At 51.2% G+C, this 21,751-nt stretch overlaps 12 protein-coding genes across 12 annotated transcripts; 8 read left to right on the top strand and 4 right to left on the bottom strand.

The window, feature by feature from the left end:
• Positions 1-92: 92 nt before the first annotated feature.
• Bathy09g02890 (predicted protein) lies at positions 93-1,667 on the top strand (the record flags this gene model as incomplete). Its single annotated transcript, XM_007510943.1, has 1 exon — positions 93-1,667. The coding sequence occupies one exon, from the start codon at positions 93-95 to the stop codon at positions 1,665-1,667; it is 1,575 nt and encodes a 524-aa protein (XP_007511005.1).
• A 399-nt stretch (positions 1,668-2,066) lies between these two features.
• On the top strand, positions 2,067-4,172 carry Bathy09g02880 (predicted protein; the record flags this gene model as incomplete). The annotated part of the gene is made up of 1 exon (XM_007510916.1): positions 2,067-4,172. The coding sequence occupies one exon, from the start codon at positions 2,067-2,069 to the stop codon at positions 4,170-4,172; it is 2,106 nt and encodes a 701-aa protein (XP_007510978.1).
• Positions 4,173-4,331: 159 nt separating this feature from the next.
• Bathy09g02870 (cation efflux family protein) lies at positions 4,332-5,801 on the bottom strand (the record flags this gene model as incomplete). Its single annotated transcript, XM_007510844.1, has 1 exon — positions 4,332-5,801. One exon carries the CDS (start codon positions 5,799-5,801, stop codon positions 4,332-4,334), a length of 1,470 nt encoding a protein of 489 aa, XP_007510906.1.
• A 221-nt stretch (positions 5,802-6,022) lies between these two features.
• Bathy09g02860 (3-deoxy-manno-octulosonate cytidylyltransferase) lies at positions 6,023-7,003 on the bottom strand (the record flags this gene model as incomplete). Its single annotated transcript, XM_007511080.1, has 1 exon — positions 6,023-7,003. The coding sequence occupies one exon, from the start codon at positions 7,001-7,003 to the stop codon at positions 6,023-6,025; it is 981 nt and encodes a 326-aa protein (XP_007511142.1).
• A 304-nt stretch (positions 7,004-7,307) lies between these two features.
• Positions 7,308-8,693, bottom strand: Bathy09g02850 (unknown protein; the record flags this gene model as incomplete). Its single annotated transcript, XM_007510815.1, has 1 exon — positions 7,308-8,693. The coding sequence occupies one exon, from the start codon at positions 8,691-8,693 to the stop codon at positions 7,308-7,310; it is 1,386 nt and encodes a 461-aa protein (XP_007510877.1).
• A 338-nt stretch (positions 8,694-9,031) lies between these two features.
• On the top strand, positions 9,032-9,253 carry Bathy09g02840 (predicted protein; the record flags this gene model as incomplete). Its single annotated transcript, XM_007510887.1, has 1 exon — positions 9,032-9,253. One exon carries the CDS (start codon positions 9,032-9,034, stop codon positions 9,251-9,253), a length of 222 nt encoding a protein of 73 aa, XP_007510949.1.
• A 130-nt stretch (positions 9,254-9,383) lies between these two features.
• Bathy09g02830 (predicted protein) lies at positions 9,384-10,403 on the top strand (the record flags this gene model as incomplete). The annotated part of the gene is made up of 1 exon (XM_007510873.1): positions 9,384-10,403. One exon carries the CDS (start codon positions 9,384-9,386, stop codon positions 10,401-10,403), a length of 1,020 nt encoding a protein of 339 aa, XP_007510935.1.
• Positions 10,404-10,567: 164 nt separating this feature from the next.
• On the bottom strand, positions 10,568-13,619 carry Bathy09g02820 (predicted protein; the record flags this gene model as incomplete). The annotated part of the gene is made up of 2 exons (XM_007510891.1): positions 10,568-13,072; positions 13,497-13,619. The coding sequence occupies 2 exons, from the start codon at positions 13,617-13,619 to the stop codon at positions 10,568-10,570; spliced, it is 2,628 nt and encodes an 875-aa protein (XP_007510953.1).
• Positions 13,620-14,041: 422 nt separating this feature from the next.
• Positions 14,042-15,904, top strand: Bathy09g02810 (predicted protein; the record flags this gene model as incomplete). The annotated part of the gene is made up of 1 exon (XM_007511100.1): positions 14,042-15,904. One exon carries the CDS (start codon positions 14,042-14,044, stop codon positions 15,902-15,904), a length of 1,863 nt encoding a protein of 620 aa, XP_007511162.1.
• A 236-nt stretch (positions 15,905-16,140) lies between these two features.
• Bathy09g02800 (predicted protein) lies at positions 16,141-17,667 on the top strand (the record flags this gene model as incomplete). The annotated part of the gene is made up of 1 exon (XM_007510996.1): positions 16,141-17,667. The coding sequence occupies one exon, from the start codon at positions 16,141-16,143 to the stop codon at positions 17,665-17,667; it is 1,527 nt and encodes a 508-aa protein (XP_007511058.1).
• Positions 17,668-17,950: 283 nt separating this feature from the next.
• On the top strand, positions 17,951-19,045 carry Bathy09g02790 (ribosome biogenesis protein BRX1 homolog; the record flags this gene model as incomplete). The annotated part of the gene is made up of 1 exon (XM_007511159.1): positions 17,951-19,045. The coding sequence occupies one exon, from the start codon at positions 17,951-17,953 to the stop codon at positions 19,043-19,045; it is 1,095 nt and encodes a 364-aa protein (XP_007511221.1).
• A 121-nt stretch (positions 19,046-19,166) lies between these two features.
• Bathy09g02780 (unknown protein) lies at positions 19,167-21,725 on the top strand (the record flags this gene model as incomplete). Its single annotated transcript, XM_007511249.1, has 1 exon — positions 19,167-21,725. The coding sequence occupies one exon, from the start codon at positions 19,167-19,169 to the stop codon at positions 21,723-21,725; it is 2,559 nt and encodes an 852-aa protein (XP_007511311.1).
• Positions 21,726-21,751: the final 26 nt, after the last annotated feature.

Below are 21,751 nucleotides of genomic sequence, written 5' to 3'. Positions count from 1 at the left end.
TCAAAACATCGTCTTCATCAAACTCCGGCACGAAGAAGAAGAAGAAGAAAACCAAGGAAAGCAAGAAAAAGAAGAAGCCATCTGAACCAAAGATGTGTTTGGAAGGCGCGATCACTCGCGAGCAGCGAGAGCGGTTGGAACAAACCGAACGCGAAGACTTGGAGAAGGCGTTTTCGAAGAAACTTTCCCTGGTGGATGATGGGAAGAGCGGGGGCGGGAGAAAAGCCTCCTCCTCCTCTTCTTCGTCCAAGAAGAACGCCGATGCCGCGACGACGGAGTCTTCTGATTTGAGAGAGGTGATCGAGAAAAAGCGAGCTGGGGCGAGCGCCGAAAAGGGCGTCGGGAAGAGCGGTGAAAAGGTGAACAAGGAGCAGCAACACGCGCAGTCGCCGTCGACGAAGAACTCGAGGCAACGCCGGGCGGAGATGAGGAAAGAGAAGAGAGAAGGCGCGCAGGAGACGAAGAAGAAGAGCAGCGATAAGAGCACTTCCGTTGCGCAAGCGGCGACAGCGGCGAGCGAGAGTGGGAAGAAGAAGAAGAAGGAGAACGACGTCGGCGGCGAAGCTTTGGAGGTGCTGAAGAAGTCGCAGGAAGAAGCGGCAAAGATGGAGAAGAAGAAGAAGGAGGAAGAGGAGAAGAGTACGGCGGACGAGGAAGGTCCTCCCGGGTATCCGCAACCGAAATATTCCGATTATCTCGCCAAGAAGGAAACAGAAAAGGAAGAGGAGACGAAGAAGAAAGAGTACACGTCGCCTTTCGCGCACATTTTGCAGTGCGCGCCAACGCCGTTACCGCCGTCCTTTGATACGCCTCAAGGTGCCAGAGGGGAAGGTTTTGTTCTCGGCGATCGCGATAAGGTGCCGACCTCTCTGTTCAATGTCGACTCCACGTGGCAAGGATCGGCGGCGTTCGCGCCGCCGACAAAGTTGACGAGAGAGTCCATCAAATCGATTCCGTCGTTTACTCCCGGCACGCCGGTGAAAACTAATAACAACAACAACAACAACAACAAACCGCGCGAACGCATTCCGAGAGAGGAAAAAGACGATCACCTCACGGCGAACGATTTGTACAAAACCGAGCTCTGCCGATCGTGGATTGAAACCGGCGAGTGCCGATACAACGACAAGTGCCAATTCGCGCACGGTCGCGACGAGTTACGCTGCGTCGTGAGGCACCCAAAGTACAAAACGCAAGTCTGTCGCACGTATACGACCACTGGTCAGTGCCCGTACGGCAACAGATGCCGTTTCATTCACGAAAAGCTTCCCGAAAAAGGCGTCTTGGGTACACTCGCGACCAACGGGCACTACGTGATCACGGAAGACTGGAAACCGGGCGGAGGCAAAGATCCTCTGTGTTTGCGTAAAAACGTCTCGGGAGAGTTTGGCGACATCGCCGTCACCGAGGACAGTAAAGACGAGGATAACACGCCGAAAAGGTTGGGCATTTTCCGACACATCACGCACGATGAATCGTTATCGTTATCGGAAGGCCAATCTTCGCCGCCGTCCTCGCCGACCTCCGCTGAGGAAGGCGAGATTCGAGGCGCGCGTACCTATCAAGAACAGGATCAACAACACCAGCGCGCGAACCAAAACCTGGAATTCGAAGGATTCGCCGGACCTATTCCTCGCACGCCGGATTTGAGCAAGAGATACTTCTAGAAGCGCTCCGAGAAAGAAGAAGAAAGGGAAGAAAGAGAGAAAGAGAGACACGCACATATATTTTAGCACGAGAGAGAGACACGCGCACAAAGAGAACGATCTTTATATATATAATATAACATATATATCGAGGAAGAAGAAGAGAGAGAAGGGAGGAGACGTACAGGGCAGAGAGAAGGTTTCTGCGCGTAAAAGACACGTCTTCGTTAGTATTTGTAATTGTAATAAACGCATATAATTATTTCTCGAGAGAAGGAGCTCCTTTTCGCGTATTTTTTACAATGTCTGAAACCCTAAATACAGTCACATCCTCTCCCTGGAAAAAAGAAGGACGTTTCCACAAAGATCTCTCAAAGAAGAAGAAGAGGACGAAGACGAGACCATCATCGACCCGTCGTGATGATGCTCTTTCCTTCTCTCCTGCTCGAGGACGACGACAACGACGACGCACCGAAACCAGCGTCTGGGGGGGTTGTTTTTTACGACGATCCTCCCGTGTTTTTCGAGGAGGAGGAAAAAGAAGAAGACAAAGAAGAAGAATTCGCCGCGTCGATGATTTTCCATCCGATGGATGGAAAAGAAGAAGACGGGAAGAGGAGAAAGAAGACGAAGAAGAAGGAGAAAGAACCTTTACCGAATAATACTAAGAATAAACGAGTTCGAGGAGAGACGAGAGTGACGACGACGACGCGTTGTTCGGATGGATCTTCGTACGATGATGATTTTGCGACGAATCGGAAGGTGGATGCCTACGACGACTGCTCGGAGGAGTGCTTGCGCGAAGTCGTGTTGAAGACGATGTCGGAGAACGAACGAGAGAATCGAGAGAAAGAACAACAACGAGAGGACGTGGAGATGGGAGCGACGACGACCAAAACGAGAGAGGAGTATCGTCCGTCGAATAGCGAAAATTACAGCAACAACAACAACAACGAGAACGGATTCGACGCGTTCGATTTGGACGATTTTATGGCAGACTTTGTGCCGCCGGAGGAGATTGGTCTGCCGCAAATGAAAGACTCGAACGGAGATGTTTTGAAAGAATCCGAAGCGCAAAGGAAGGATCGGTTGAGGAGAAACAGAGAGGCGGCGCAGTTGTCTCGCGCGAGGAAGAAGCGGCAGTTGGAGGAGTTTGCAAACGCGGCGAAGGTTTTTCGGGAGCAGTTTTTGCATTCGAACGCGCTCGTTGGGAAGTTGGTGAATGAAAATCACGTTTTGAGAATGCACTTGGCGCATTTGGCGAGGTTTGTTACCCCGGCGGCGGCGACGGAGGCGCAGAAGATGAATTTACCGCCTTTGCCGCCGCCAACTTTGACGATGCAGCATTTGCAACAACAACAACAACAAAATCTGGTTACTTTGAGGCCTGCACCCGTAGCCCCTTCAGCGATGGCACCGGGAGGAAAGATTTTGATCCCGCCGTTCAATCCGCACGCGTACGCCAAGGCGGCAGACGCGAACACTAGCAATAATAATAATAATAACAACAACAATGGCAACGGTCAAAACTCAAACACGAACTCGCCAAAGCGACAAAGAACGAAGAAATCTTCAGTCGTGGCCACGGCGACAGCGCTCGCGCTCTCAACCGCGTGCGTTTTGAACAATACGAACAAAGCCGCGACGGTTGTTGCGAGAAGTGGTACGGCTGCTTCTATAGCCACGAATGTTGGGCGCTTGGCGACGCGACATCTGACCGCTTTACCGGGATCCTTCGTGGATTCGCTGGAAGGCGGTTCTGAAGACGTCGGCATCATAGCCTCTCCGGATCTCAAACAAGCGCTTGAAATGAACTGGACCATGCCCGATCAAGCCGAAGTGGAGGAGAACAAGCACTCGAAAGCGCTCGCGTTTGCCTCGGAAGCGATTAAAAAATTGTCGTTTGATGACAACGACGACGACGACAAAATGAAAGTGAAAAGGGAGGAAACGGCGATGAATTTATGGTCGAAGGAAGACAAAGAAACTCGCACCATGCTCTCGGACAAAGAAGCAAACAAAATCGACCCGTGGTTTGCCGCTTTTCGCGCGGCGAGAATGCACGACGTCATTCAAAAGATGTCTCGAGTCGATTGCGCCGAAGTCTTTCAGTATAAGCTTCAACCGGAAGAGGAGGAGGACGTGAACGAGCAAACTATGTCTGACGCGGCGAACGTAATCACAAGTGAGTACGAATCGCCCGAGCAACGCATCGCGAGAAAACGCGCGTCTGGAGCGATTCCGTTGGACGACGGTTCGGGGTATCCGCAAACGACGACTTCGCACACAGTCTTCCAATCGGAAACGAAAACCACCGCAACGTCGTCTGAGGACAAGAACAACAATAATCCGTCTTCATCCATCGTATCCATGCTGTTACCCCCGTGGGAAATGACGAACGGTGCGAACGATAAAAGCGCGGCAGCAATGTTGCGACGTTTGACGAAGACGTTCATCGTCATGTTCTCCAAAGACACCGGTACGTACACGACGTACGCGTGTCGATTACCAATCGCGAATTTGTAAATAGCCATCAGTCATTTGTAAATACTTAAACTATTTTAGGATCTTATCACAAAAGCTACTAGTGTTACAACACATGCTTTCGCTCTGCTCTACTACGCTTCTACTATCGATACATTTGTTTTATGTTATTGTTTCTCTCTCTCTCTCTCTCTCTCTCTTTTACTTTTCTCCAAACGCCGCCCGGATCGTATTCTGGTTCCTGGTAAGCGGAGATTCTGGAACGGCGAGTTCTCTCTGTTGGTCGATTTTCTTGACCATTTTAGCCATCTCCACCTCTTGGCTGCTTTTTTTGTTACCGCTCGCTTTCTTCTCTTCGTTCTCTTTCATCATCCTTTCCTTCTCTTCGAACCAAGTGGTGTTATGTTCCGGCTGATGATCCGTTTCGAAATCGATGTGCACAAACGCTCTTTCCACCTCGGGTAACTTTTCGATGCGATCTTGCAACGCCTCACCGATATCGTGCGCGACTCTTACGCTCATATCTTCCGGCAACACCACGTCCACTTCGACGAAAAAAGCTGGTCCAAACGTGTACGCGCGAACGGTATCGACGCCTAAAATTCGCGGATCTGAATTCCAGGCTAAATACGTGAGTTTCGTCAAAAATTCCGGCGGCGCCGATAATCCGACCATAGCTTTGATGTTCTCCAAAGCAGTCACCGACCAGTTTTGCACGATGTACGCGGCTAAGATCATCGCACCTAGCGGATCGACCCAATAATACAGCCTATCCCCGATAATAGCCGCGATCAAACCGAACGTGTTCGTAATCACATCGTTCCTGTGATCTTGCGCGTACGTCTGCACGCTCCTATTCCAACTCCCCCGACAATACAGGAACAAGAAAAATTTCACCACGATGACTCCAATCATGACTCCAATCACCAACTGCAAGTCCTCCAAGTGATGCGTGTGTTCTTTCCCGACTAATTGCTGCACGCCTTCGATGAACACTTGAAACCCGAGGGTCCCCATGATGCACGCAAAGACTAAAATCCCGAGCGGTTGCATCCGACTCTTCCCGATCGGATACAAATACTTATTCATGTTTTGCATGTGCTTATCCGTAAAGTACAAAATCAACCCGGAGACTAAATCTAAAAACGAATCCAACGCGCTGGTTATGATCGAGAGCGACCCCGACTGCACCGAGGCGAAAATTTTCACCGCCAACAACAGAACGTTCACGTAAAAACTGATGCGCAACGCCAAAGTCTCCTGCTTTTTCCGTTCTCTGAAATCCGCGTCGGCTCGGAGCAAATTTTCTCCTCCTTCTCCATCCTCTTCGACGTCAACAGCATTACCACCAGATGATGACGATCGCGCCGCCGACGATAAAGGATGGTGATGCCCATCACCACCGCCCCCATACGTCGTCCGCTCGATGAAATTCTCCAACTCTTGGAACTGTTCGACGATTCGCGTCTGTCGGGAATAATACTTCGCGACGGAACTTTTCGGATTCGAGGATTGATCCGTCAACGAAGGCAAACGGTTACGAAGACCCTCGAGCTGTTCTCGGCGGTAGGACGAGCCGGAGTCAATCAGTGGGTGGTGGTGGTGGTTGGTGTTCTGTTTTTTTGCGGTGTTGCCGTGCGGAGTGACCGCATCGTCCGCGTCGTTTCCCATTATTGTTAAACGTGTGTTTGTGTCTTTTTTTGTGAAGAGGATATGATATATAAAAAATGTCGGATGAAAACGATGCTCTCAACTCTCTACTTTACATACGCGTTGCAATCATTGAATCACTCTCGATGATGGTTTTTCGATGACGATGGTAATGATGGCGAGTTCTTCGATGCGTCTTCTCCATCTCTCTCGATGGCCGAGTTTCGCGCCTCTCGTCGTCGCTAGAATTGACCCTTGAAGGACTTCCCGCCTTTTTTTATTCTCTTCCCTCGATGCATCAACTCTCCTCTCTCGATGGCTAAGTTGAGCGCCTCCAACTGTCCGACGGTGTCTACTCCGTGCACGGCGTCTTCGACCCACCCGAGTTTGATTTTATATCCCGCCTCGATGACTTTGTTTTGTTCTAAATCCTCGCTGATTTGTAACATTGATTCCGGCATGCGCACGTATTCCGGAAGAAAATCCGCCCGGTACGAGTAGATGCCCAACTTTCTTAAATACTTTGTATCTGGATCGTACGTCCCGCTCTTGTTGTGAGGGATGATTGCTCTGGAGAAGTAAAGCGCGTTCATGTTTCTATCGACGACCACTTTGACGTTGTTCACGCCTTCCACGTCCTTCCTGTCAATCGCCGGTCGGCACAACGTTCCCATGCACACGTCGTCCTCCTCCGCCTCGCAGACGATTTGAGCGACCAAATCAATATGTTCCGGTTCAATAAACGGTTCGTCTCCTTGAATATTCACGATCACGTCGTACTCTTCTCCTTTTTTAATGCACTTTTTGTACACTTCCAAACACCGCTCCGTCCCGTTCACGCACTCCGGATTCGTCAACACGCATATCCCGCCAAAACTTTCAACCACTTTTTTAATCCTCGCGTCGTCCGTCGCCACGATGCACAGATCTAACGCTCTCGATTTGCACGCGTTCGTGTACGTGTGCCAAATCATCGGTTTCCCGGCGATGTCCGCGAGCGGTTTCCCGGGGAATCTCGTCGAGCCGTACCGAGCCGGGATGATCCCAAGAACCCGAGGTTGCTTTTTCTTGTTTTGCTCGTCGATGGATGCCGGTAAACGCCCGCTCGGGCCGTCGTGTTTGTGAGATCGCGCTAAGGCGGCTTTTTTCGCGCGGTAGTCCACTTTGCCGTCTTGTTTACCAGGGGTGAATTCTGGGTGGTTCTTGGATTGGCCGCAGCCCATTTTGTTTCGTTTTGTATGTGTTTTGCGCGAGCGCGGAAAGTGCGGAAAGAAATGTCGTTTCCCGACCTTTTGTGAAACGCAGATATTTATACTTTGATTTTATGGGGGGGGGGGGTATATTGTTGTACAAGTCTCTCTCTCTCTCTCTCTCTCTCTCTCTCTCTCTCTCTAAATCGTGCTGCGTTGCGTGCTATCTTTAGTTGCTATCTTCGCGTGTTCTTTTTCTCTCTCTTTCTCTTTCTCTTTCTTTCTCTCTCACTCTTTTCTTTCGCGCTTCGGGGTGCGCATAAAGGACGTTTCGATATTAAAAGAAGCCGCCTCGGCCGAAACCTCCGGATCCTCCCGGTCCACCGAATCGATTCTCCGGTGGAGGTGGTCCGCGCGTATGGAACCTATCCGGTGGCTCGCGACCGTTTGGGGTCGGTAAACCTCCTGGCATGCCGCCCGGGACGCCTTCGAATCCGGTAAAATCGCCAGCACCGTTCGGATCCGGGAAGAGATGCCCTCTTCCTCGTCCCGGACGCTGAGGAGGACCACCGATACCTGGGATGGATCCAGGAGGCGGTAACGGGTTGAAACCGCCGGTTGGATCTGGGTTCGGGTACAAATCGTACGCACCGCCGGTTATGCCGGGAACAAAACCGGGGAAACCCGGGACGATGTCGCGGTGCGGGTAGGACGGGCGATAATTGTTGTTCCCTCCCCCCTGGCGTCCTCGTCCTTGTCCTCGAAACGACATGTTTTCGCGCATTCTATTCATAGACTCCTCTCGAATTCGCGCTTCTTCGCGTTCTCTTTGGTTTTGTATTAATCGTTTGTATTCTGCTTTCGGGACAATCTCTCCTCCGTTTGGTCGAAAATCGTCTTTCGTCCTCGTCTCCGCCGCTCGAACCGCGCCGGCGACCAGTCTCCCCGCGTCCACTTCCATCGCCTTCACTTCACGAACAATCCCAGGAAACTCTCGTTCAATCGCGTTCAAAAAGAGTGCATCTTGTTTTCTCTCGTTCTTTCCATCGACGACAGCTTTAAACGCTTTACACGTCGCCGTCAACGCGCACAAATCCACCCCTCGAACTTTGGTAAAAATCCGTTCCAACAACTCCTTCGGCGTCGCGCGTAAACTCGGCGGTTCTCTCCTATTCGGCACCGTCGCGACGGCTTCCGCGTACGCTCGGTAGATTGGATCGAACATAGACTCGGAAAACAGTTCGTGCACTTCGATGTCCGATTTATCGCGCAAAAAGTCCTCCTCGCCCCTCTTCTCTACACCGTCCCCGAACGCCTTCTTCGCGTCGAATATCTTCCCGCCGTTACCTCCGGACGACGACGAATACGTCTCCTCTCGAAACGTCGCGAACGTCACAAACTTCCTGGAAGAGTTCTTCTTTTCGCCTCCTCCTCTCTTCGTCCAATCGCACGCTTGGAGCACGATATCGAACCGAGTGGTTATTCGTTCCTCGGGCACGGCGACGTACGTTCGCCTCTGCACGGGCTTTAACTCCTTTTCCTCTTCCTCGTCTTTCAAAACGGTCGCTCCTAGGCTCAAAGCGTACGCGTGCTGCGCGAGAATCGTCAGTTGGTGGTACGTAAACGTGCCTCTCCCGTCGTCGTCGTCGTCGTCGTCCTTCTTCTTCTTCTGCGCTTCTGCTCGACACGAACGAGCGAACTGTTCGCGGAATAACGCGTTCATTTTTTAAGTCTCGCGCGCGCGCGTACAGTGTGTAAAGCGCTTGATGATGATGCGCAGAGAGAGAGAGAGAGAGAGAGAGAGAGAGAGAGAGAGAGAGAGACGATATCTTCGTTTTGTGATTGAATGTAATAACGAGTGAGTGTGTATCTATAGCGCGCGCGATTCGATTTTTAGGGGAGGAAATGACGCATGTATTTAGGGTTTTATAAAAACCCTAAATACTTCCTTTAGTAAAGTCTAGGGGTTTGACGCGCGCGACTCTCTCACTCTCTTTCCGGCAGCAAAGAGCACTCGCACGCTTTGCGTAACATACACAGAACAACGAGAAAGAGAAGAAAATGGCAGGCAGTGACCCAACCTCGGTGAAACCGAACCAATTCGTAGAACTCCACGGCCACGCGAGAGAAGTCGTCGAAAAGACGTTCAAATTCTCCCCGAGAACGTTAGGGGTGATCGGGATTTTCGGCATCGCGGTGCCGTATTTGTTATACCAAGGGTGCGTGAACGAGTTTCACGCCGCGGACGATAAGTACAACAGGGAGAGGAAAAAGTTCATGTGATAGAGAGTAAAGAGAGAGAGAGAGAGAGTATTCCTTAGCCTTGATAGAAGTCTTGTTTATATAAATCAGTAGTTTTTGTCCGCATTCTTCAGAATTTCCCCGCCTTATACAACACAACAAACACTACTAAATGCTGGGGCTCTTCTTTCGAAGAGCCGCTTCTGCCGCGAAAACGACGAGAGAAAGGTCGCTGAATCTGTCGCTGCCGGGAAAAGGAGGAGGAAAAGGAAAGACGACGAGTTTTGGGAGTTCTCATCATCAATCTTCGAAGACGTTCCATTCGTCGTTCTTCGGAGATGCGAAAGCGTTTTCGTTATTCGCGGCTCGGTCGGGTTTCGTGAGAAAGAACAGCAGCAACAACACGAACAACATCAGAGAGAGAAGCATAAAAAGAGAGTTCTTCACGCGAGGCGAACGAGATTCGTATGATAATTATTATTCGCGGGGGGGATATACTACGACTACGAATGAGAGCAGAAGGGACACCTCTGTGGTGTGGATGCTGATTGGAGCGAATACCGCGGTGTACTTGGCGTGGCAAGAACCGGAGAACTTTAAGACGATGAGGACGCATTTTTTGGTCTCGGAGAGTTCTTTGGCGAACGGGTACTGGCACACCGCGTTGACGGCGGCGTTTTCGCACAACTCGTTCAATCATTTGTTCGGGAACATGTTTACGCTGTATTTCTTCGGCAGAGATGTGGCGTTGGCGTGCGGAGGAGCGTATTTGCTGAATTTATATCTCGTTGGTGGCGTGGTGTCGAGTTTAGCGCACGTCGGGTACGAGAGGTACGAGAGACGGAAACGTAAACCGCACGTTGGATTTTTCGACAAGAGAGAACACGAGAGTTTCTTCTCGTGGTTCGACGAGCGCATGGATAAAATCGCGAGGTTAGCCGCGCCGGCGAGTTTAGGCGCGTCTGGAGCGGTAAACTCGATCATTGCCATGAGCGTGATGATGATGCCACACCGGAAGATTTATTTGTACGGAATACTTCCGTTGGAGTCGTGGGTATTCGGCGCGATGTTCTTGTTGAGAGACTACGCAGGATTAGGAACTCAAGACGGGATTGGACATTCGGCGCACTTAGGAGGAGCCGCGGTTGGTGCTTTGGCATTTTTGTTGAGGAATGGCAGAATGATACGATAGAATACATAGAGTAGATAGAGTAGTAGATGCAAAATACTTATATTTTTACATTCTTTCACTCGCAAATCTCTTAGTTAAACAAAAGTAATCAATGCGCTGGCGAAGCTGTGTTGTTTTTTGCGGTGTGTTTCTACATTTCTGTGTTTCTAAATGGTTTTATTTCTTTATCCTCCTCTTCTCGTGCGCTTTGGAGCAGGCGCGTCGGCGTTGGCGCCTGCTCCTTCTCTTTGACCATCAGATCCGCCGCCTCTGCGTCTGTTGGTAGCGTCGGGAGCAGCCGTGGCAGCGCGGTTCGCATTCGCTCGTCTCTGCGCCGTTCTCCTCGCCACCGTCGCCGCCGTAGGTTGACGAGGAGCGGTAGGAGTAGCTCGAGACGACGGCGGGGAGGGGCTAGGCGCGCCGACAACTTGACCATCCCTCATGAACTGGTTCAGGGCTCTCTCAAAATTCTCGGCAAACTCGGCTGTGCCTCTCTCGCGAAGTTCGTTGCGAATCATCTCTGTGTTGGCAGAAATGAGAGCCGATGGCGCGGACTGATGGCCTTCCGGCAGGTTTCGCGGAGGGGGCGCCCAGCCAAGGTGGCGAATGCCATCAAAAGAACCAACATCGTTTCTTTCGGCCGGAGGAGAAGACGGTTGGGCCGATTCGGGATCCTGCATTGTATATCTATGCATTTGCGCGAGAGTTGCTGGCGATACCATCGCTGGAATGACCGTGGCAAACGCGCTTGAACGATCCAAGTATACCGTTCGCGGTAAGCGGAAACTTCGCGATGCACTCACGTTTTGCGTGTAAACGCCGTTGCCAACCTCAGTTCTTCGCTCGTTTCCAGCTGGTGCCGCAGCACGCGCCGGTGCCCCCGTCGCCGCGGCCGTCGCCGCTCGGATCGAATTCATATATTGAATCGTCGATTGTCTTCTCGCGCTAGCCGGCGAAAAAGAGGGAGCGAACGCTGAAGCCGGTAAGGCCGCAGGGGCGACCGATGATACGCCGCGCGCCAATTCCGTCCAAAGTGCGCCAATCGCATGCATTTGGCTCGCAAGTTCGAGAATTTCGCCATTTATGACGGCTTGTGCATTATCATCTCGTCTCTCCTGCGACGAGGACGCGTTCGGAGCGCTTTGAAAAATGTCACCGGATCGCACGCGTGCGCTCAACTGCGTGAGCTGCGGGATAAGACGCTGTGCAGATCTCGATGCAACATCGAGGGCGGTTGTCAACGCGTCGACGTCTCCTTGCGCCGTTGAGATACCGTTTGCAAAGGTATTAGCGTTTGCGTTATCACTCGCAGCACCGGGGACAGCGTTCGTAGTTGTTTCGTGCGTGAAAACCGGGGCAGCTTCTGGGACGAAATCTTCGGAATCGGATTCCGAGTCGTCGCCGAACAAGGAAATTTCTCTCCCATCCATCAAACCAATCGGTAACGGATAGACTAATCGATGGAATTGCAACGCACTTCTGTCTACTCCTCCGTACAATCGAGAATGGCACTCCGAACACAAATCGTAGTCATCTCTGTTTGTGCACTTGTATCTCGCGCCGCGAATTGGCATCACGTCGCATGCATCACAGCAGACGCCGTGATGCACGACGCTTTCGAGATGTTCGTCTTCTTGTGGGTTCTGTTGCTCTTGCTGCTGCTGCTGTGAGGCCGCTAAATGTCGATCTAGCCGCATGGCGTAGGTTGCAAGCGTTTGCGCGGGATTCGTGCGGGAATTTCTTCTATTACTGTTGTTGTTGTTGTTGTTGTTGTTGTTGATGTTGATGTTGGTGGTGGTGGTAGTATTTTGTTCTCTCGCCGCTGGCGGTGGCGCGCCGTTTCCTGTTCCTCTTTCTGCATCTTCTCTCCTTCGTCTCGGCGGCGACGAGAACATCATCGGGAAACCATCTGGCATCATCGCGCCCATCTCAATTTCCACCGCAACCGGGCCGTCCGGAGTATCAAAGACTTGCGTATGAACGGATCCGTTGGCGCCAAAACCGTCCTCGTCGGTTGGGAATCTAGGCGGTTGTAACCCGTGAGTTGGTCGCCGCTCTCTCGACGACGACGAAGTTCGGTTATTCGATGAAGGATTTGTTCCAGTGTTGGTGTTTTGTCCCCTTCCTCGGCGCTCCTCCGCCCGCTGACCTGTCGCATCGGCGCGCGGTTGAACCAACCCGCCACCCGCGCGGTCTGCTCCTACTATCTGCGATAGAATCATGCTTCCAATTCTTTGCGGATCGAAAGCTTCCGGATTGGTCCCGCTAAACGCCATGCTTCCTAACATCCTCGCGTTCGGTGGCATCATCATGTTGGTCATCCCGCCGACAACCTCCACGCCCGGCGGTAAACCTGGAATGTTCAACCTTTGAAACACAGCCTCGCCGCCGCCGCCGCCGACGGCGCGGCCCATAACTTCCTCGATGGACCGAAGACCGGAACCCCTCCCTCTCATCCCATTCTCCCGATTATGCGGCGCGTGCGGATCATTCCTCAACCCTTCCGGCGTCCTCGCCGTCGCGGACTCGGGCGCTTTCCTCACCATCAACAACACGTCGTTATTTTCCACCGGCGCCGAGGATAAGCTCGTCTCGTCCGCGACCAAGCGACCTCGACACAAAATCCGCTGTTCCGCGGGTTTCACTCCAGATTTCGTTTCCACCAGTTTCTTCAGAGCGAGGATTTTCGTCTGTTTCAGATTGATGTAACACGTAGCGCGAAAGCGTAGATTGTGGAAAAGAGTGTCAGTCAAAGTCAAAGTCAAACACCAACTCTTTCGCTTTCCCCGAGGTTGAAAAGACGAAGAAGAAGAACCGCAATCGAAACGTTGTTGAGGACAGAGAGAAAGAGAGAGAGAGAAAAGAGGGAAAGAAACGCGTGAATTCATCGAAATTCGCGCTTTCGTTCGTTCTCCTTCTCGCGTCTTCTTCTGCGTCGTTCACTCTCGACGGGATGCGTTACACGAGAATTGGAAACGAGATCTTCTCTTCCCTAACGCGCGAGAAGCGACTCTAACACGAAGAAGAAGAAGAAGAAGAAGAAGAAGACTAAAGAAGAACGAAGCGCAGAGAAAAGAAACGAACACGCTTGCGCGTCAGAACAACATAACGTACCGTCGCGCACAAGGAAAACTCGTACTCCCCGACCGGGTCTTGCGAGCGGACTTTGATCTTCAACAACCGCTTTTCCCCTAAGGAGGAAGAGGAGGGTCCTTTGGTCGTCGCCGGGGCCGACATCTCTCTCTCTCTTTCCCTCTGAAGTCTCTCTCTCTCTCTCGGAGAGTAGTAGTAGACGTGCGTGTTGTTTCTGTCGCGTGTGTGCGTCTCTCTCTCTCGTCTCAGGCAAAAGGAGAAAGAGTAAAGGAAAACTCTGGGGAAAAAGTTTCCTCACTTTTCTGTTCTTTTTCCTCTTCATACAAAACCACGCGCACATATACACAGAGAGAGAGAGAGAGAGAAAGAGAGAAAAGAAGCGAGACGCGTGTGCTCTCTCGTTATATCACTCGTGAAAGTGTGCGCGCGTGAGTGCGCATAAATCAGCCGTAAACGCGAGAGAGAGAAAGAGAGAGAGACCGATGGGAAAATGGATACAAACGGTGAAACGTTTCCCTCTTCTGTTCCTCGCGTTACTCTTCCTGACGACGTTCGTGACCTCCTCGATGACGGCGATCGATTTTGTCCTGAACCGAAATATGGGGTTAACTTCTGCGCCGGAAAAAATCAACCGATACTACGCTTTGACGTTCGCCACGTACGCGATGAAACCGGTGTTTGCGTTACTGAGCGATTGGTTTCTGAGTCGAAGCTCGAGTCGTGATGAAAACGACGAGAAAGAAGGAGAGACGACGAGGCGAAGAGAGAGAGGACATCGCGCGAAGTTCGCGAGCGGGTGTTGTATTTTAGCCGGCATATTTCAGTTCGCGTTATCCTTTGCGAAAACGCTGAAGGAAGTGTACGGGTTTGGGATCTTGATGACCGCGTGCGTGAGTGGGGCGTACGCGAGTTTGGACGGGATATTAGTGTGCGCGGCGAAAGGGACGAAGACGATTGAGACGACAACTTCGGGGAGAAACGAGGAAGAGATGCGACGGATGGGCGGCGGAGAAAGAGAAGGAGGTGGTGAAATAAACGCAGAAGAAGAGGCAGAGGAAGTACGCGCGATTGAAGAAAGAGAGAATAACGCGCATAATTCGAAATCAAAGAACAGACGGATAACGCAGGTGAACGTGCAAACAGTCGCCATGGCGACGCGAACGTTTGCGGCGATTTTAGGAAGCGCGTGTTCGGTTTTGTTTTTGGAGATGTTCACCGCGCGAGCGACGATTGCGTTGTCGAGTGGGTTTGCAGTTCTGGCGTCGATTTTTGCGCTGAGGATTCAAGAGGGAAAAAGGAGCGCCGGAGGAGCGCGCGAAGTGGACGAAGATTTGGAAACGAGAAGAAGAAGACGAAGAAGAGCGCAAACGTCGACGAAGAAATGGCCGTGGAGAAGATTCTTCTCGGACCGCGAATTCATCGTGCTCGCTTTGGCGTTATTCATCTACCGAATCACGCCAACCGCCATGGATACGTACAATTCGTTCATCTACTCCATCTACGACAAAAAACTACCAAACAGTGCCTTTGGTATGTTTCAATTCTTCTCCAACGTCGGCGCGCTGTTCGGCGCGTTTGCGTTTTCCTTCTTCCACAACAAATACTTCGTCGAAAAGAAGCAACAACAACGAGACGACGGAAATCTTCCTCCTCATTCTCCTCCTGGAAGAATAGGAGAGTTACCATCATCATCATCATCGTCAAGATATGCAAACGCTCGAATCCGACAAAAACAACTCCTCCTCCAAACGCCTCGATCGAAAATGAACGTCTTCCTCCTCGGCGGCGTCGCCGACGTCGGCTTCCAGCTCGTGCGACTGTTCGCGCTTTACCACCCGCCTCAAATTAACCAACGCAATAGCGGTATGCGCGCGGCAATCATCCTGTCCATTCTGGAACTCGTCATCTCCTTCGGCTCTCGCTTCGCGTACATGCCCATCGTCATCCTCTCCGCCGTCGTCGCCGAAAAGTGCGAAAGCAAAGAAGCCTTCTCTTTCTCCGCCTTGGTCTTCTTCGCGGACCTTTCGTCCATCTTCGCCGGCTTCATCGCCGCCGATATCGTCGAGCGATGGAAAATAGGCGCCGCCGTTAAACGAAAGTTGGACATGATGTACATCACCGGACGCTCCTGGCGTCCTCTGAAAAACTTCGTCTACTTATGCGCGTTTTTAAAACTCTCGGCGGTCGCGGTGACGCTTTTATTGCTCAAGCTCATCTTATCCCGTTCGTCCTCTTCTTCTTCCTCTTCTCCTTCTTCTTCCTCTTCTTCCGAGGAGGACGAGGACGAGGAAAACGAAAACGAGGAGGCGTACTACGAAACGGTGCTCGCCCCGGCGGCGACGGCGGCGGCGACGGCGGCGACGACGATAACAACAGCGCGAGACGATGACGAATATAATCAGTTTAGTCCGTATAGAATCGATCGATAGATACTAGATGTGCAGTAGTATTCCTAAGATGTAGTCATCATGCCTAGTTATTTTAGTTGTAATAGTTGTAGGAGTACTCCTGTAGGAAAAAAGCTTCAGAAATGCAAGAAAAAGATACGCACGTGCGCGCGCACAAAATGACATCACGCTTTCCTGCTTTTGCTTCTCCGTCTTCTCGATAACGGAACACGACTCCTGAGAGTGAAATTTCCGTCGCTCTTTTTTTACCCGCGATGATGACGACGACGACGACTTTGACGACGACGAGAACGCGAAACGACGCGAGTTCACCATCGACATCCGTTCTTCAGTTCTCGTCGTCGTTAAGAAGAAGAACACGAAGAATTGGCCTCCGCGCTTCCCCCTCCTCCTCCTCCTCCTCCTCCTCAAAGAACGAGACGGATGAAAGAAATGAGACGACGACGACGACGATTGAAAACAACAACACTTCCAAATTGCAACAAACAGAAGTCATCACTCGCTTGTGGTCCAACGTGAACGAAAACGAGGGGTACGCGCACGAGTCTGGGTCGGTTTTCGGAAACGCGGCGTTGATTGCCGGAACCACGGTTGGGGCCGGCGTGTTGGCGCTTCCGGAAATAACCGGGCCGAGCGGGTTTCTCCCGAGTTCAGAAGTGTTGGTCGCGATGTGGATGTATTTCGTGGCGACGGGATTTTGCTTGGCGGAGGTCAACTTGGCGACGTTATGCGCGCTCGGGAGTTCTAAAGATGGGGTGAGTTTGTTTTCAGTGACGCGTTCGACGCTCGGGAATGGTGGTGCTTTGGTGTTTAGCGCCGCGTACGTATTCATGCACGAGTGTTTAACCATCGCGTGTTGTTTAAAAGGGGCGGAGATTTTGTCGAGCGGGAAATACGTCGCGGATGTTGGATTCGACGAAGCGGTTTTAGTATTTGGTGGTGCGATAGGTTTGTTCGTGGCGCTGAGCAACGAAAAAGTTTTGGATTTCACCAATCGATTGTTGGTGCTTTTTATCGTTAGCGCTTTGATCGGGTTGGTGAGTTTGTGCGTCGGTGAAGTAGACGCGGCGAATTTGGAGAGAAGTGATTTTAGCGTGGTAGGCAATACTATCCCTGGCGTAGCGGTTGCGTTCGTGTATCAATCCGTGTTGCCATCCGTGGTTTCCTCGTTGGAGGGCGACGTGCCAAAGATTAAGAAAGCGACTATTTTAGGGACCGCGGTGCCGTTGGCTATGTTTTTGCTGTGGAATGCGGTCGTTTTAGGTGCTTTATCCGGAGAAGATTTAATGACTTCAGGAGTAAATCCGGTGGATCTGTTAGCCTCGAAAATCGAAAGTGGCTACGGCACGGTGTTAATCGACGCGTTTTCCTTTAGCGCCGTGGCGACGTCCTTCATCGGATTCACCATCGGATTGAAATCGTTCATCGCGGATGGGTTACGATCGGTCGACGTGAAATCCGAACCCATATCCTACGCGTTGACGTTAATCCCGCCGTTAACTTTCGCCATCACCTACCCCGACGTCTTCATCTCCGCCATCGACAACGCCGGAACGTTCGGCGTCATCGTCATCTTTGGCTTGTTGCCGCCTTTAATGGTGTACAGTTATCGAAAATCTGCCAAAGAATTTGAATCTAAGATTACCATGTCGACCGAAATGACGCGACAAAAAGCCTTGATCGATACCATCGCTTTACCGGGTGGCGACTGGACCTTATTCGCCATCTTTGCCTTTTCCGCGTGCGTCATTTTGCAAGAGCTCGTCGAACGCGTCGGCGGGTAAAGCCGATCGTAGAAAAAAAGTTGTACATATATATTTTTTGCAGTATACTCTGCGTGTTGAATTTCCTATCGATCATCGACAAGGAGTTCTTGACGAATACGGTTGATTGGTGTGTACGCTCGTAGTATTTTCGAGAAAGGGAAGCCAAAGACCGCCGCCAAAAACTTCACTTTTTCTCTCATCATCATCATCACCAACCCATCATCATCACCGATACAAACGCGATAAACGAGCATCACTTTTAGAAAGTAGTCGTTTTGAGAGTAGTCTCATATAACATAAAATGAAAAACAAAAAGCGCAAGCAAGAGCGCCAAGCGCGTTTAGAACGGGACGACTTTGAGAATCGAATCCGGGAGGAACAGACGAAGCATCGCCACATCGACCGGACGAAAGTCTTGCTCGGCTCCGGCGGGGACGTCGCCTCGGATTCCGAGGACGAGTTCGACGAGGCGTACCAAGGTCAGTTTGGCGAGGTTTTGGAAAAAGAGGCGCTGTTTAAACCAGAGAAGAGTAAACAACATAAAGAACCGGAACATACAGGCATCAATAGGAAAGAAAAAACGCTCGTACTGACAAGTCGAGGGGTTGTCGCTCGGTTTCGCCACTTGATGCAAGATTTACTCTGTTTACTCCCGAACGCGAAGAAAGACGCGAAGATTGATTCGAAGAACGATAAAAGAGCGGTGGTGGAGTGCGCGGAGTTGAGAGGGTGTAACAACGCGATATTCTTTGAATCGAGGAAACGGCAAGATTCCTACGCCTGGTTCGCGAAGACGCCCGAGGGACCGTCGATAAAATTCCACGTGGAGAACATTCACACGATGGCGGAGTTGAAGTTAACCGGGAACCATTTGAAGTTTTCTCGACCGAGTTTACACTTCGATCCGAAATTCGACGACGAAATGCACACGCGCGTGATTAAAGAGATTTTAGTCCACTGCTTCGCGACGCCGTGGAAACACCACGCGATGAAACCGTTCTACGACCACCAGATGTCTTTTTATTGGGAAGACGGAAGAGTGTGGTTTCGAAACTACCAAATCGTCCATCCGGAAGGGAAAGAAGTGCGAGCGAACTTCTCCTCCATCGAAAACGGCGTCTCCTCCGGTGGACTCTCCTTAACCGAAGTCGGCCCGCGCTTTTGCCTCCACCCGATCAAAATCTTCCAAGGCGCGTTCACCGGGAAAGTCTTATACGAGGACGAACTCTTCGTCAACCCGAACGTGCGACGCGCGGACGCGAAGAAAAAAGATAGCGACGTCTACGCCAGAAAAGTCGCGAAAAAACAAAAAAGGAAAGCGCACGTCGCGATGAATCAGTTGAAAAGAAGAGAGGATGATTTAGATGGGTTTTTTAGAGACGACGACGCTTTTTAATGCGAGTAGTATTCATCCTCCGTTGTATCCTCTTTGTCTCAAATGTCTGTCGATTCTCGTGACTTAAAATCCACGCAAAACGACGTAAACACTCTTATTACTCTTCTACTCCTATGTTTCGATGACGACGACCAAAAGCAAAGCGTCGAAAGTATCCTCCTCCGGCGTGTCGAGAACGTTGCACAGCACGCGCAACGCGCGTTCGAAACGGACGAAACATTTACATCCAGAGAAGCGATTGGATGCGTCGTCGTCGAACGAAGAAGACCAAGGAACGCATTTGACGGAGGAGGAGGAACGAAGCGATGAGGAGGACGATTCTTTCGACGACGACCGAAGAAAAAGGGGTACGAAAAGGAGAAGGAGAAGGAGAACGGATCGGAAGGGAGGAGGAGGAGGAGGAGTACGCTCGGCGAAGAAGATTGCGGACGAATCAGAACTTTTGTTTCCTCTGAGACTCCTTGGGAAAAAGGAGAGAATGCTTCTTCTGCGTTCACCCGAGACGACGACGACGACAAGAACGGGAGTCATCAAGAAGGAGAAAACGTCCATCCGAAAACACGCGGCGGAGAACGTGTATCGATTGGTTGCGTGTTGCTTGCAGAGCGGCGATTTCGAGTTAGCGGCGCGAACGACGGCAGCGTTGTTAGCCATCAGTCGGAAGCGGATGTACCGGGAGGAAGAGGCTTTGGAGGACGGAGGACGGAACGAGGACAATGAAGAAGAGGAGGACGAAGACGAAGAGGCGAATGAGAGACGGAGGAAGAGAAAGACGTTGAGTTGGCACCATAAAGTCGAGCGGAATGATTGGGAGACGCACAAGAAGCACGAGCGATTAGCGATGAAGAGTTGTTTGGAGTTGATGAGTGGAGGTCGAGGAGGCGAAGAGGAGGAAGAGGAAGAGAGAGACGCGAAGGTGATTTATGCGAATTTATTGAAAGAGGCGAACGTTGGGGGCGAGAGGCATCAGGCGAGGTTCGAGAGCGCGTTCGGGGAGTTTTTCCGAGCCGCGAGGAGGAAAGCGAGAGAGGCGAGGGTGAGCACGGAGAAGGCGAAGGCGTTGAGGAAGGCGAAAAGGAAGAAAGCGCTGCCGCACGCTTCCCGGTTTGGCGGGTACGACGAAGAAGAGAAAGAAGAAGAAGAGAAAGAAGAGAAGGAGGACAATAAGCTAGAAATAAACCTGGGACCTGAAGTGACAGAGGCCGTGCGGTTACTCGAAGGTCGCGGCGTCAAGATGTGTAATTTCTTTCCCAAAGACAAGAAGAAAAAATTACGTTCCAGCACGCGTTTGCTCACGGATGCGGCGATGTTGAAAGTCGCGCTTTGGTTTGAATCCGTGAAAGACGAGACCGTGCGAAAACACGTGCTACGGCTGGAGATGTGTCGATCGCCACTCACGAGTAAAGAGATAGAAATGAAAAGAAGAGGTAAATCGATTGCGAAAACCCTGGATGCTAGAGCCGAGAGTGGAGCGTACGGCGACGATTCGCTACGAACGAGTGCGCTCATTTCCATTTCGAGCTTACTCGAGGCCAGGGCGACAAAAAAGAACAACAGCAACAACAACAGCAACAACGAACGACAGGACATTAATGCGAATTTTTCTTCGGCGTCGTCGAGCGACGACGCGATCAAACTTACCATAGCTTTCGCGATGCTCACTTTGGCCAAAAATCCAGCGAATTGGCAAGAACCGGAAATGACTATGGTCACCGTGGATGAGCAGTTGAGAAAGCTCGTCGAAGAGTTCCCGAACGATAAAGACGCGAGAGAGGCTTTGGCGACTTTTTTGATTCGAGCATACGCACGCGGGTATCGAAAAGACCACGCGGAAAGGTCTCGAAAAGGCTTTGCTCCGCCTAAATCCCGTCCTCTTGACTGCATGGACGCGCAAAACATAGCGAGTGCGTGTCTCGCCGCCGTGCGAGTCGACCCGACGTGCGAAATATCCACGCGCTTTTTAATGCATTGCTGGAAGTACAATTATAAAGCGGAGAATGTGCAACGCATAGAAGGAATTGATTTTTTGGAAGATGCGTTCGATGACGACGATGAAGGAAGTATCAACGAAGCGGGGGATAATTTTAGCGCGATGGATACGGCAAGCGTCGCATACATCGGAAGCGCGATTGATGTAAACGAGTTATTACACGTCGCGTGCGAACGCGTTGAGTGTTTTCCGAAAGACGAACAGTCTTGGAAATATTTGAGCACCGCGCTAGTGGGCGTCGAAACGTGTATAGGAGAAAACGACGACGCGCACGCGAGGCAATACGAGATTATCTTTCAAAACGTGAGCACGAATCGCGCGTGGTGGCCGGAACGGATGTTTGCCAATCCGAAGGAAATTACTTTCTCGAACATCGCGCTTTGCAAATACAAAGCCGTCGCGGCGTGTATCGCATTTCCGTTTGATGAAAGATGCAAGCGATACGTGAGCACCTTTCAAACTTTCCTGACAAAAAATGCGAAATCTAGTCCGAAATTCTCTAGCGTCAGATCCCTGCTTTCGTTTTTGAAGGATAGCGTCGAGGTGAAATACGAACGCTTGCTTACTCCGAAAAACAAAAAAGTTGCGCGAAAACGCGATCGAGTTACCAAATCGCACGAAGGAAAGAATAGGAAAGAAAGTGAAGACGACGAGCTGAAAGACGTAGAAGTAGACGACGCGATGCTCTAAAGATGTAAAACAGTAGTAATAGTATC

The sequence above is a fragment of the Bathycoccus prasinos genome, assembly GCF_002220235.1.
Source record: "Bathycoccus prasinos genomic : Chromosome_9".
Taxonomy (NCBI): domain Eukaryota; kingdom Viridiplantae; phylum Chlorophyta; class Mamiellophyceae; order Mamiellales; family Bathycoccaceae; genus Bathycoccus; species Bathycoccus prasinos.
Note: the sequence above shows the minus strand (reverse complement) of the source record. Positions and strands in the feature narration are given on the sequence as shown.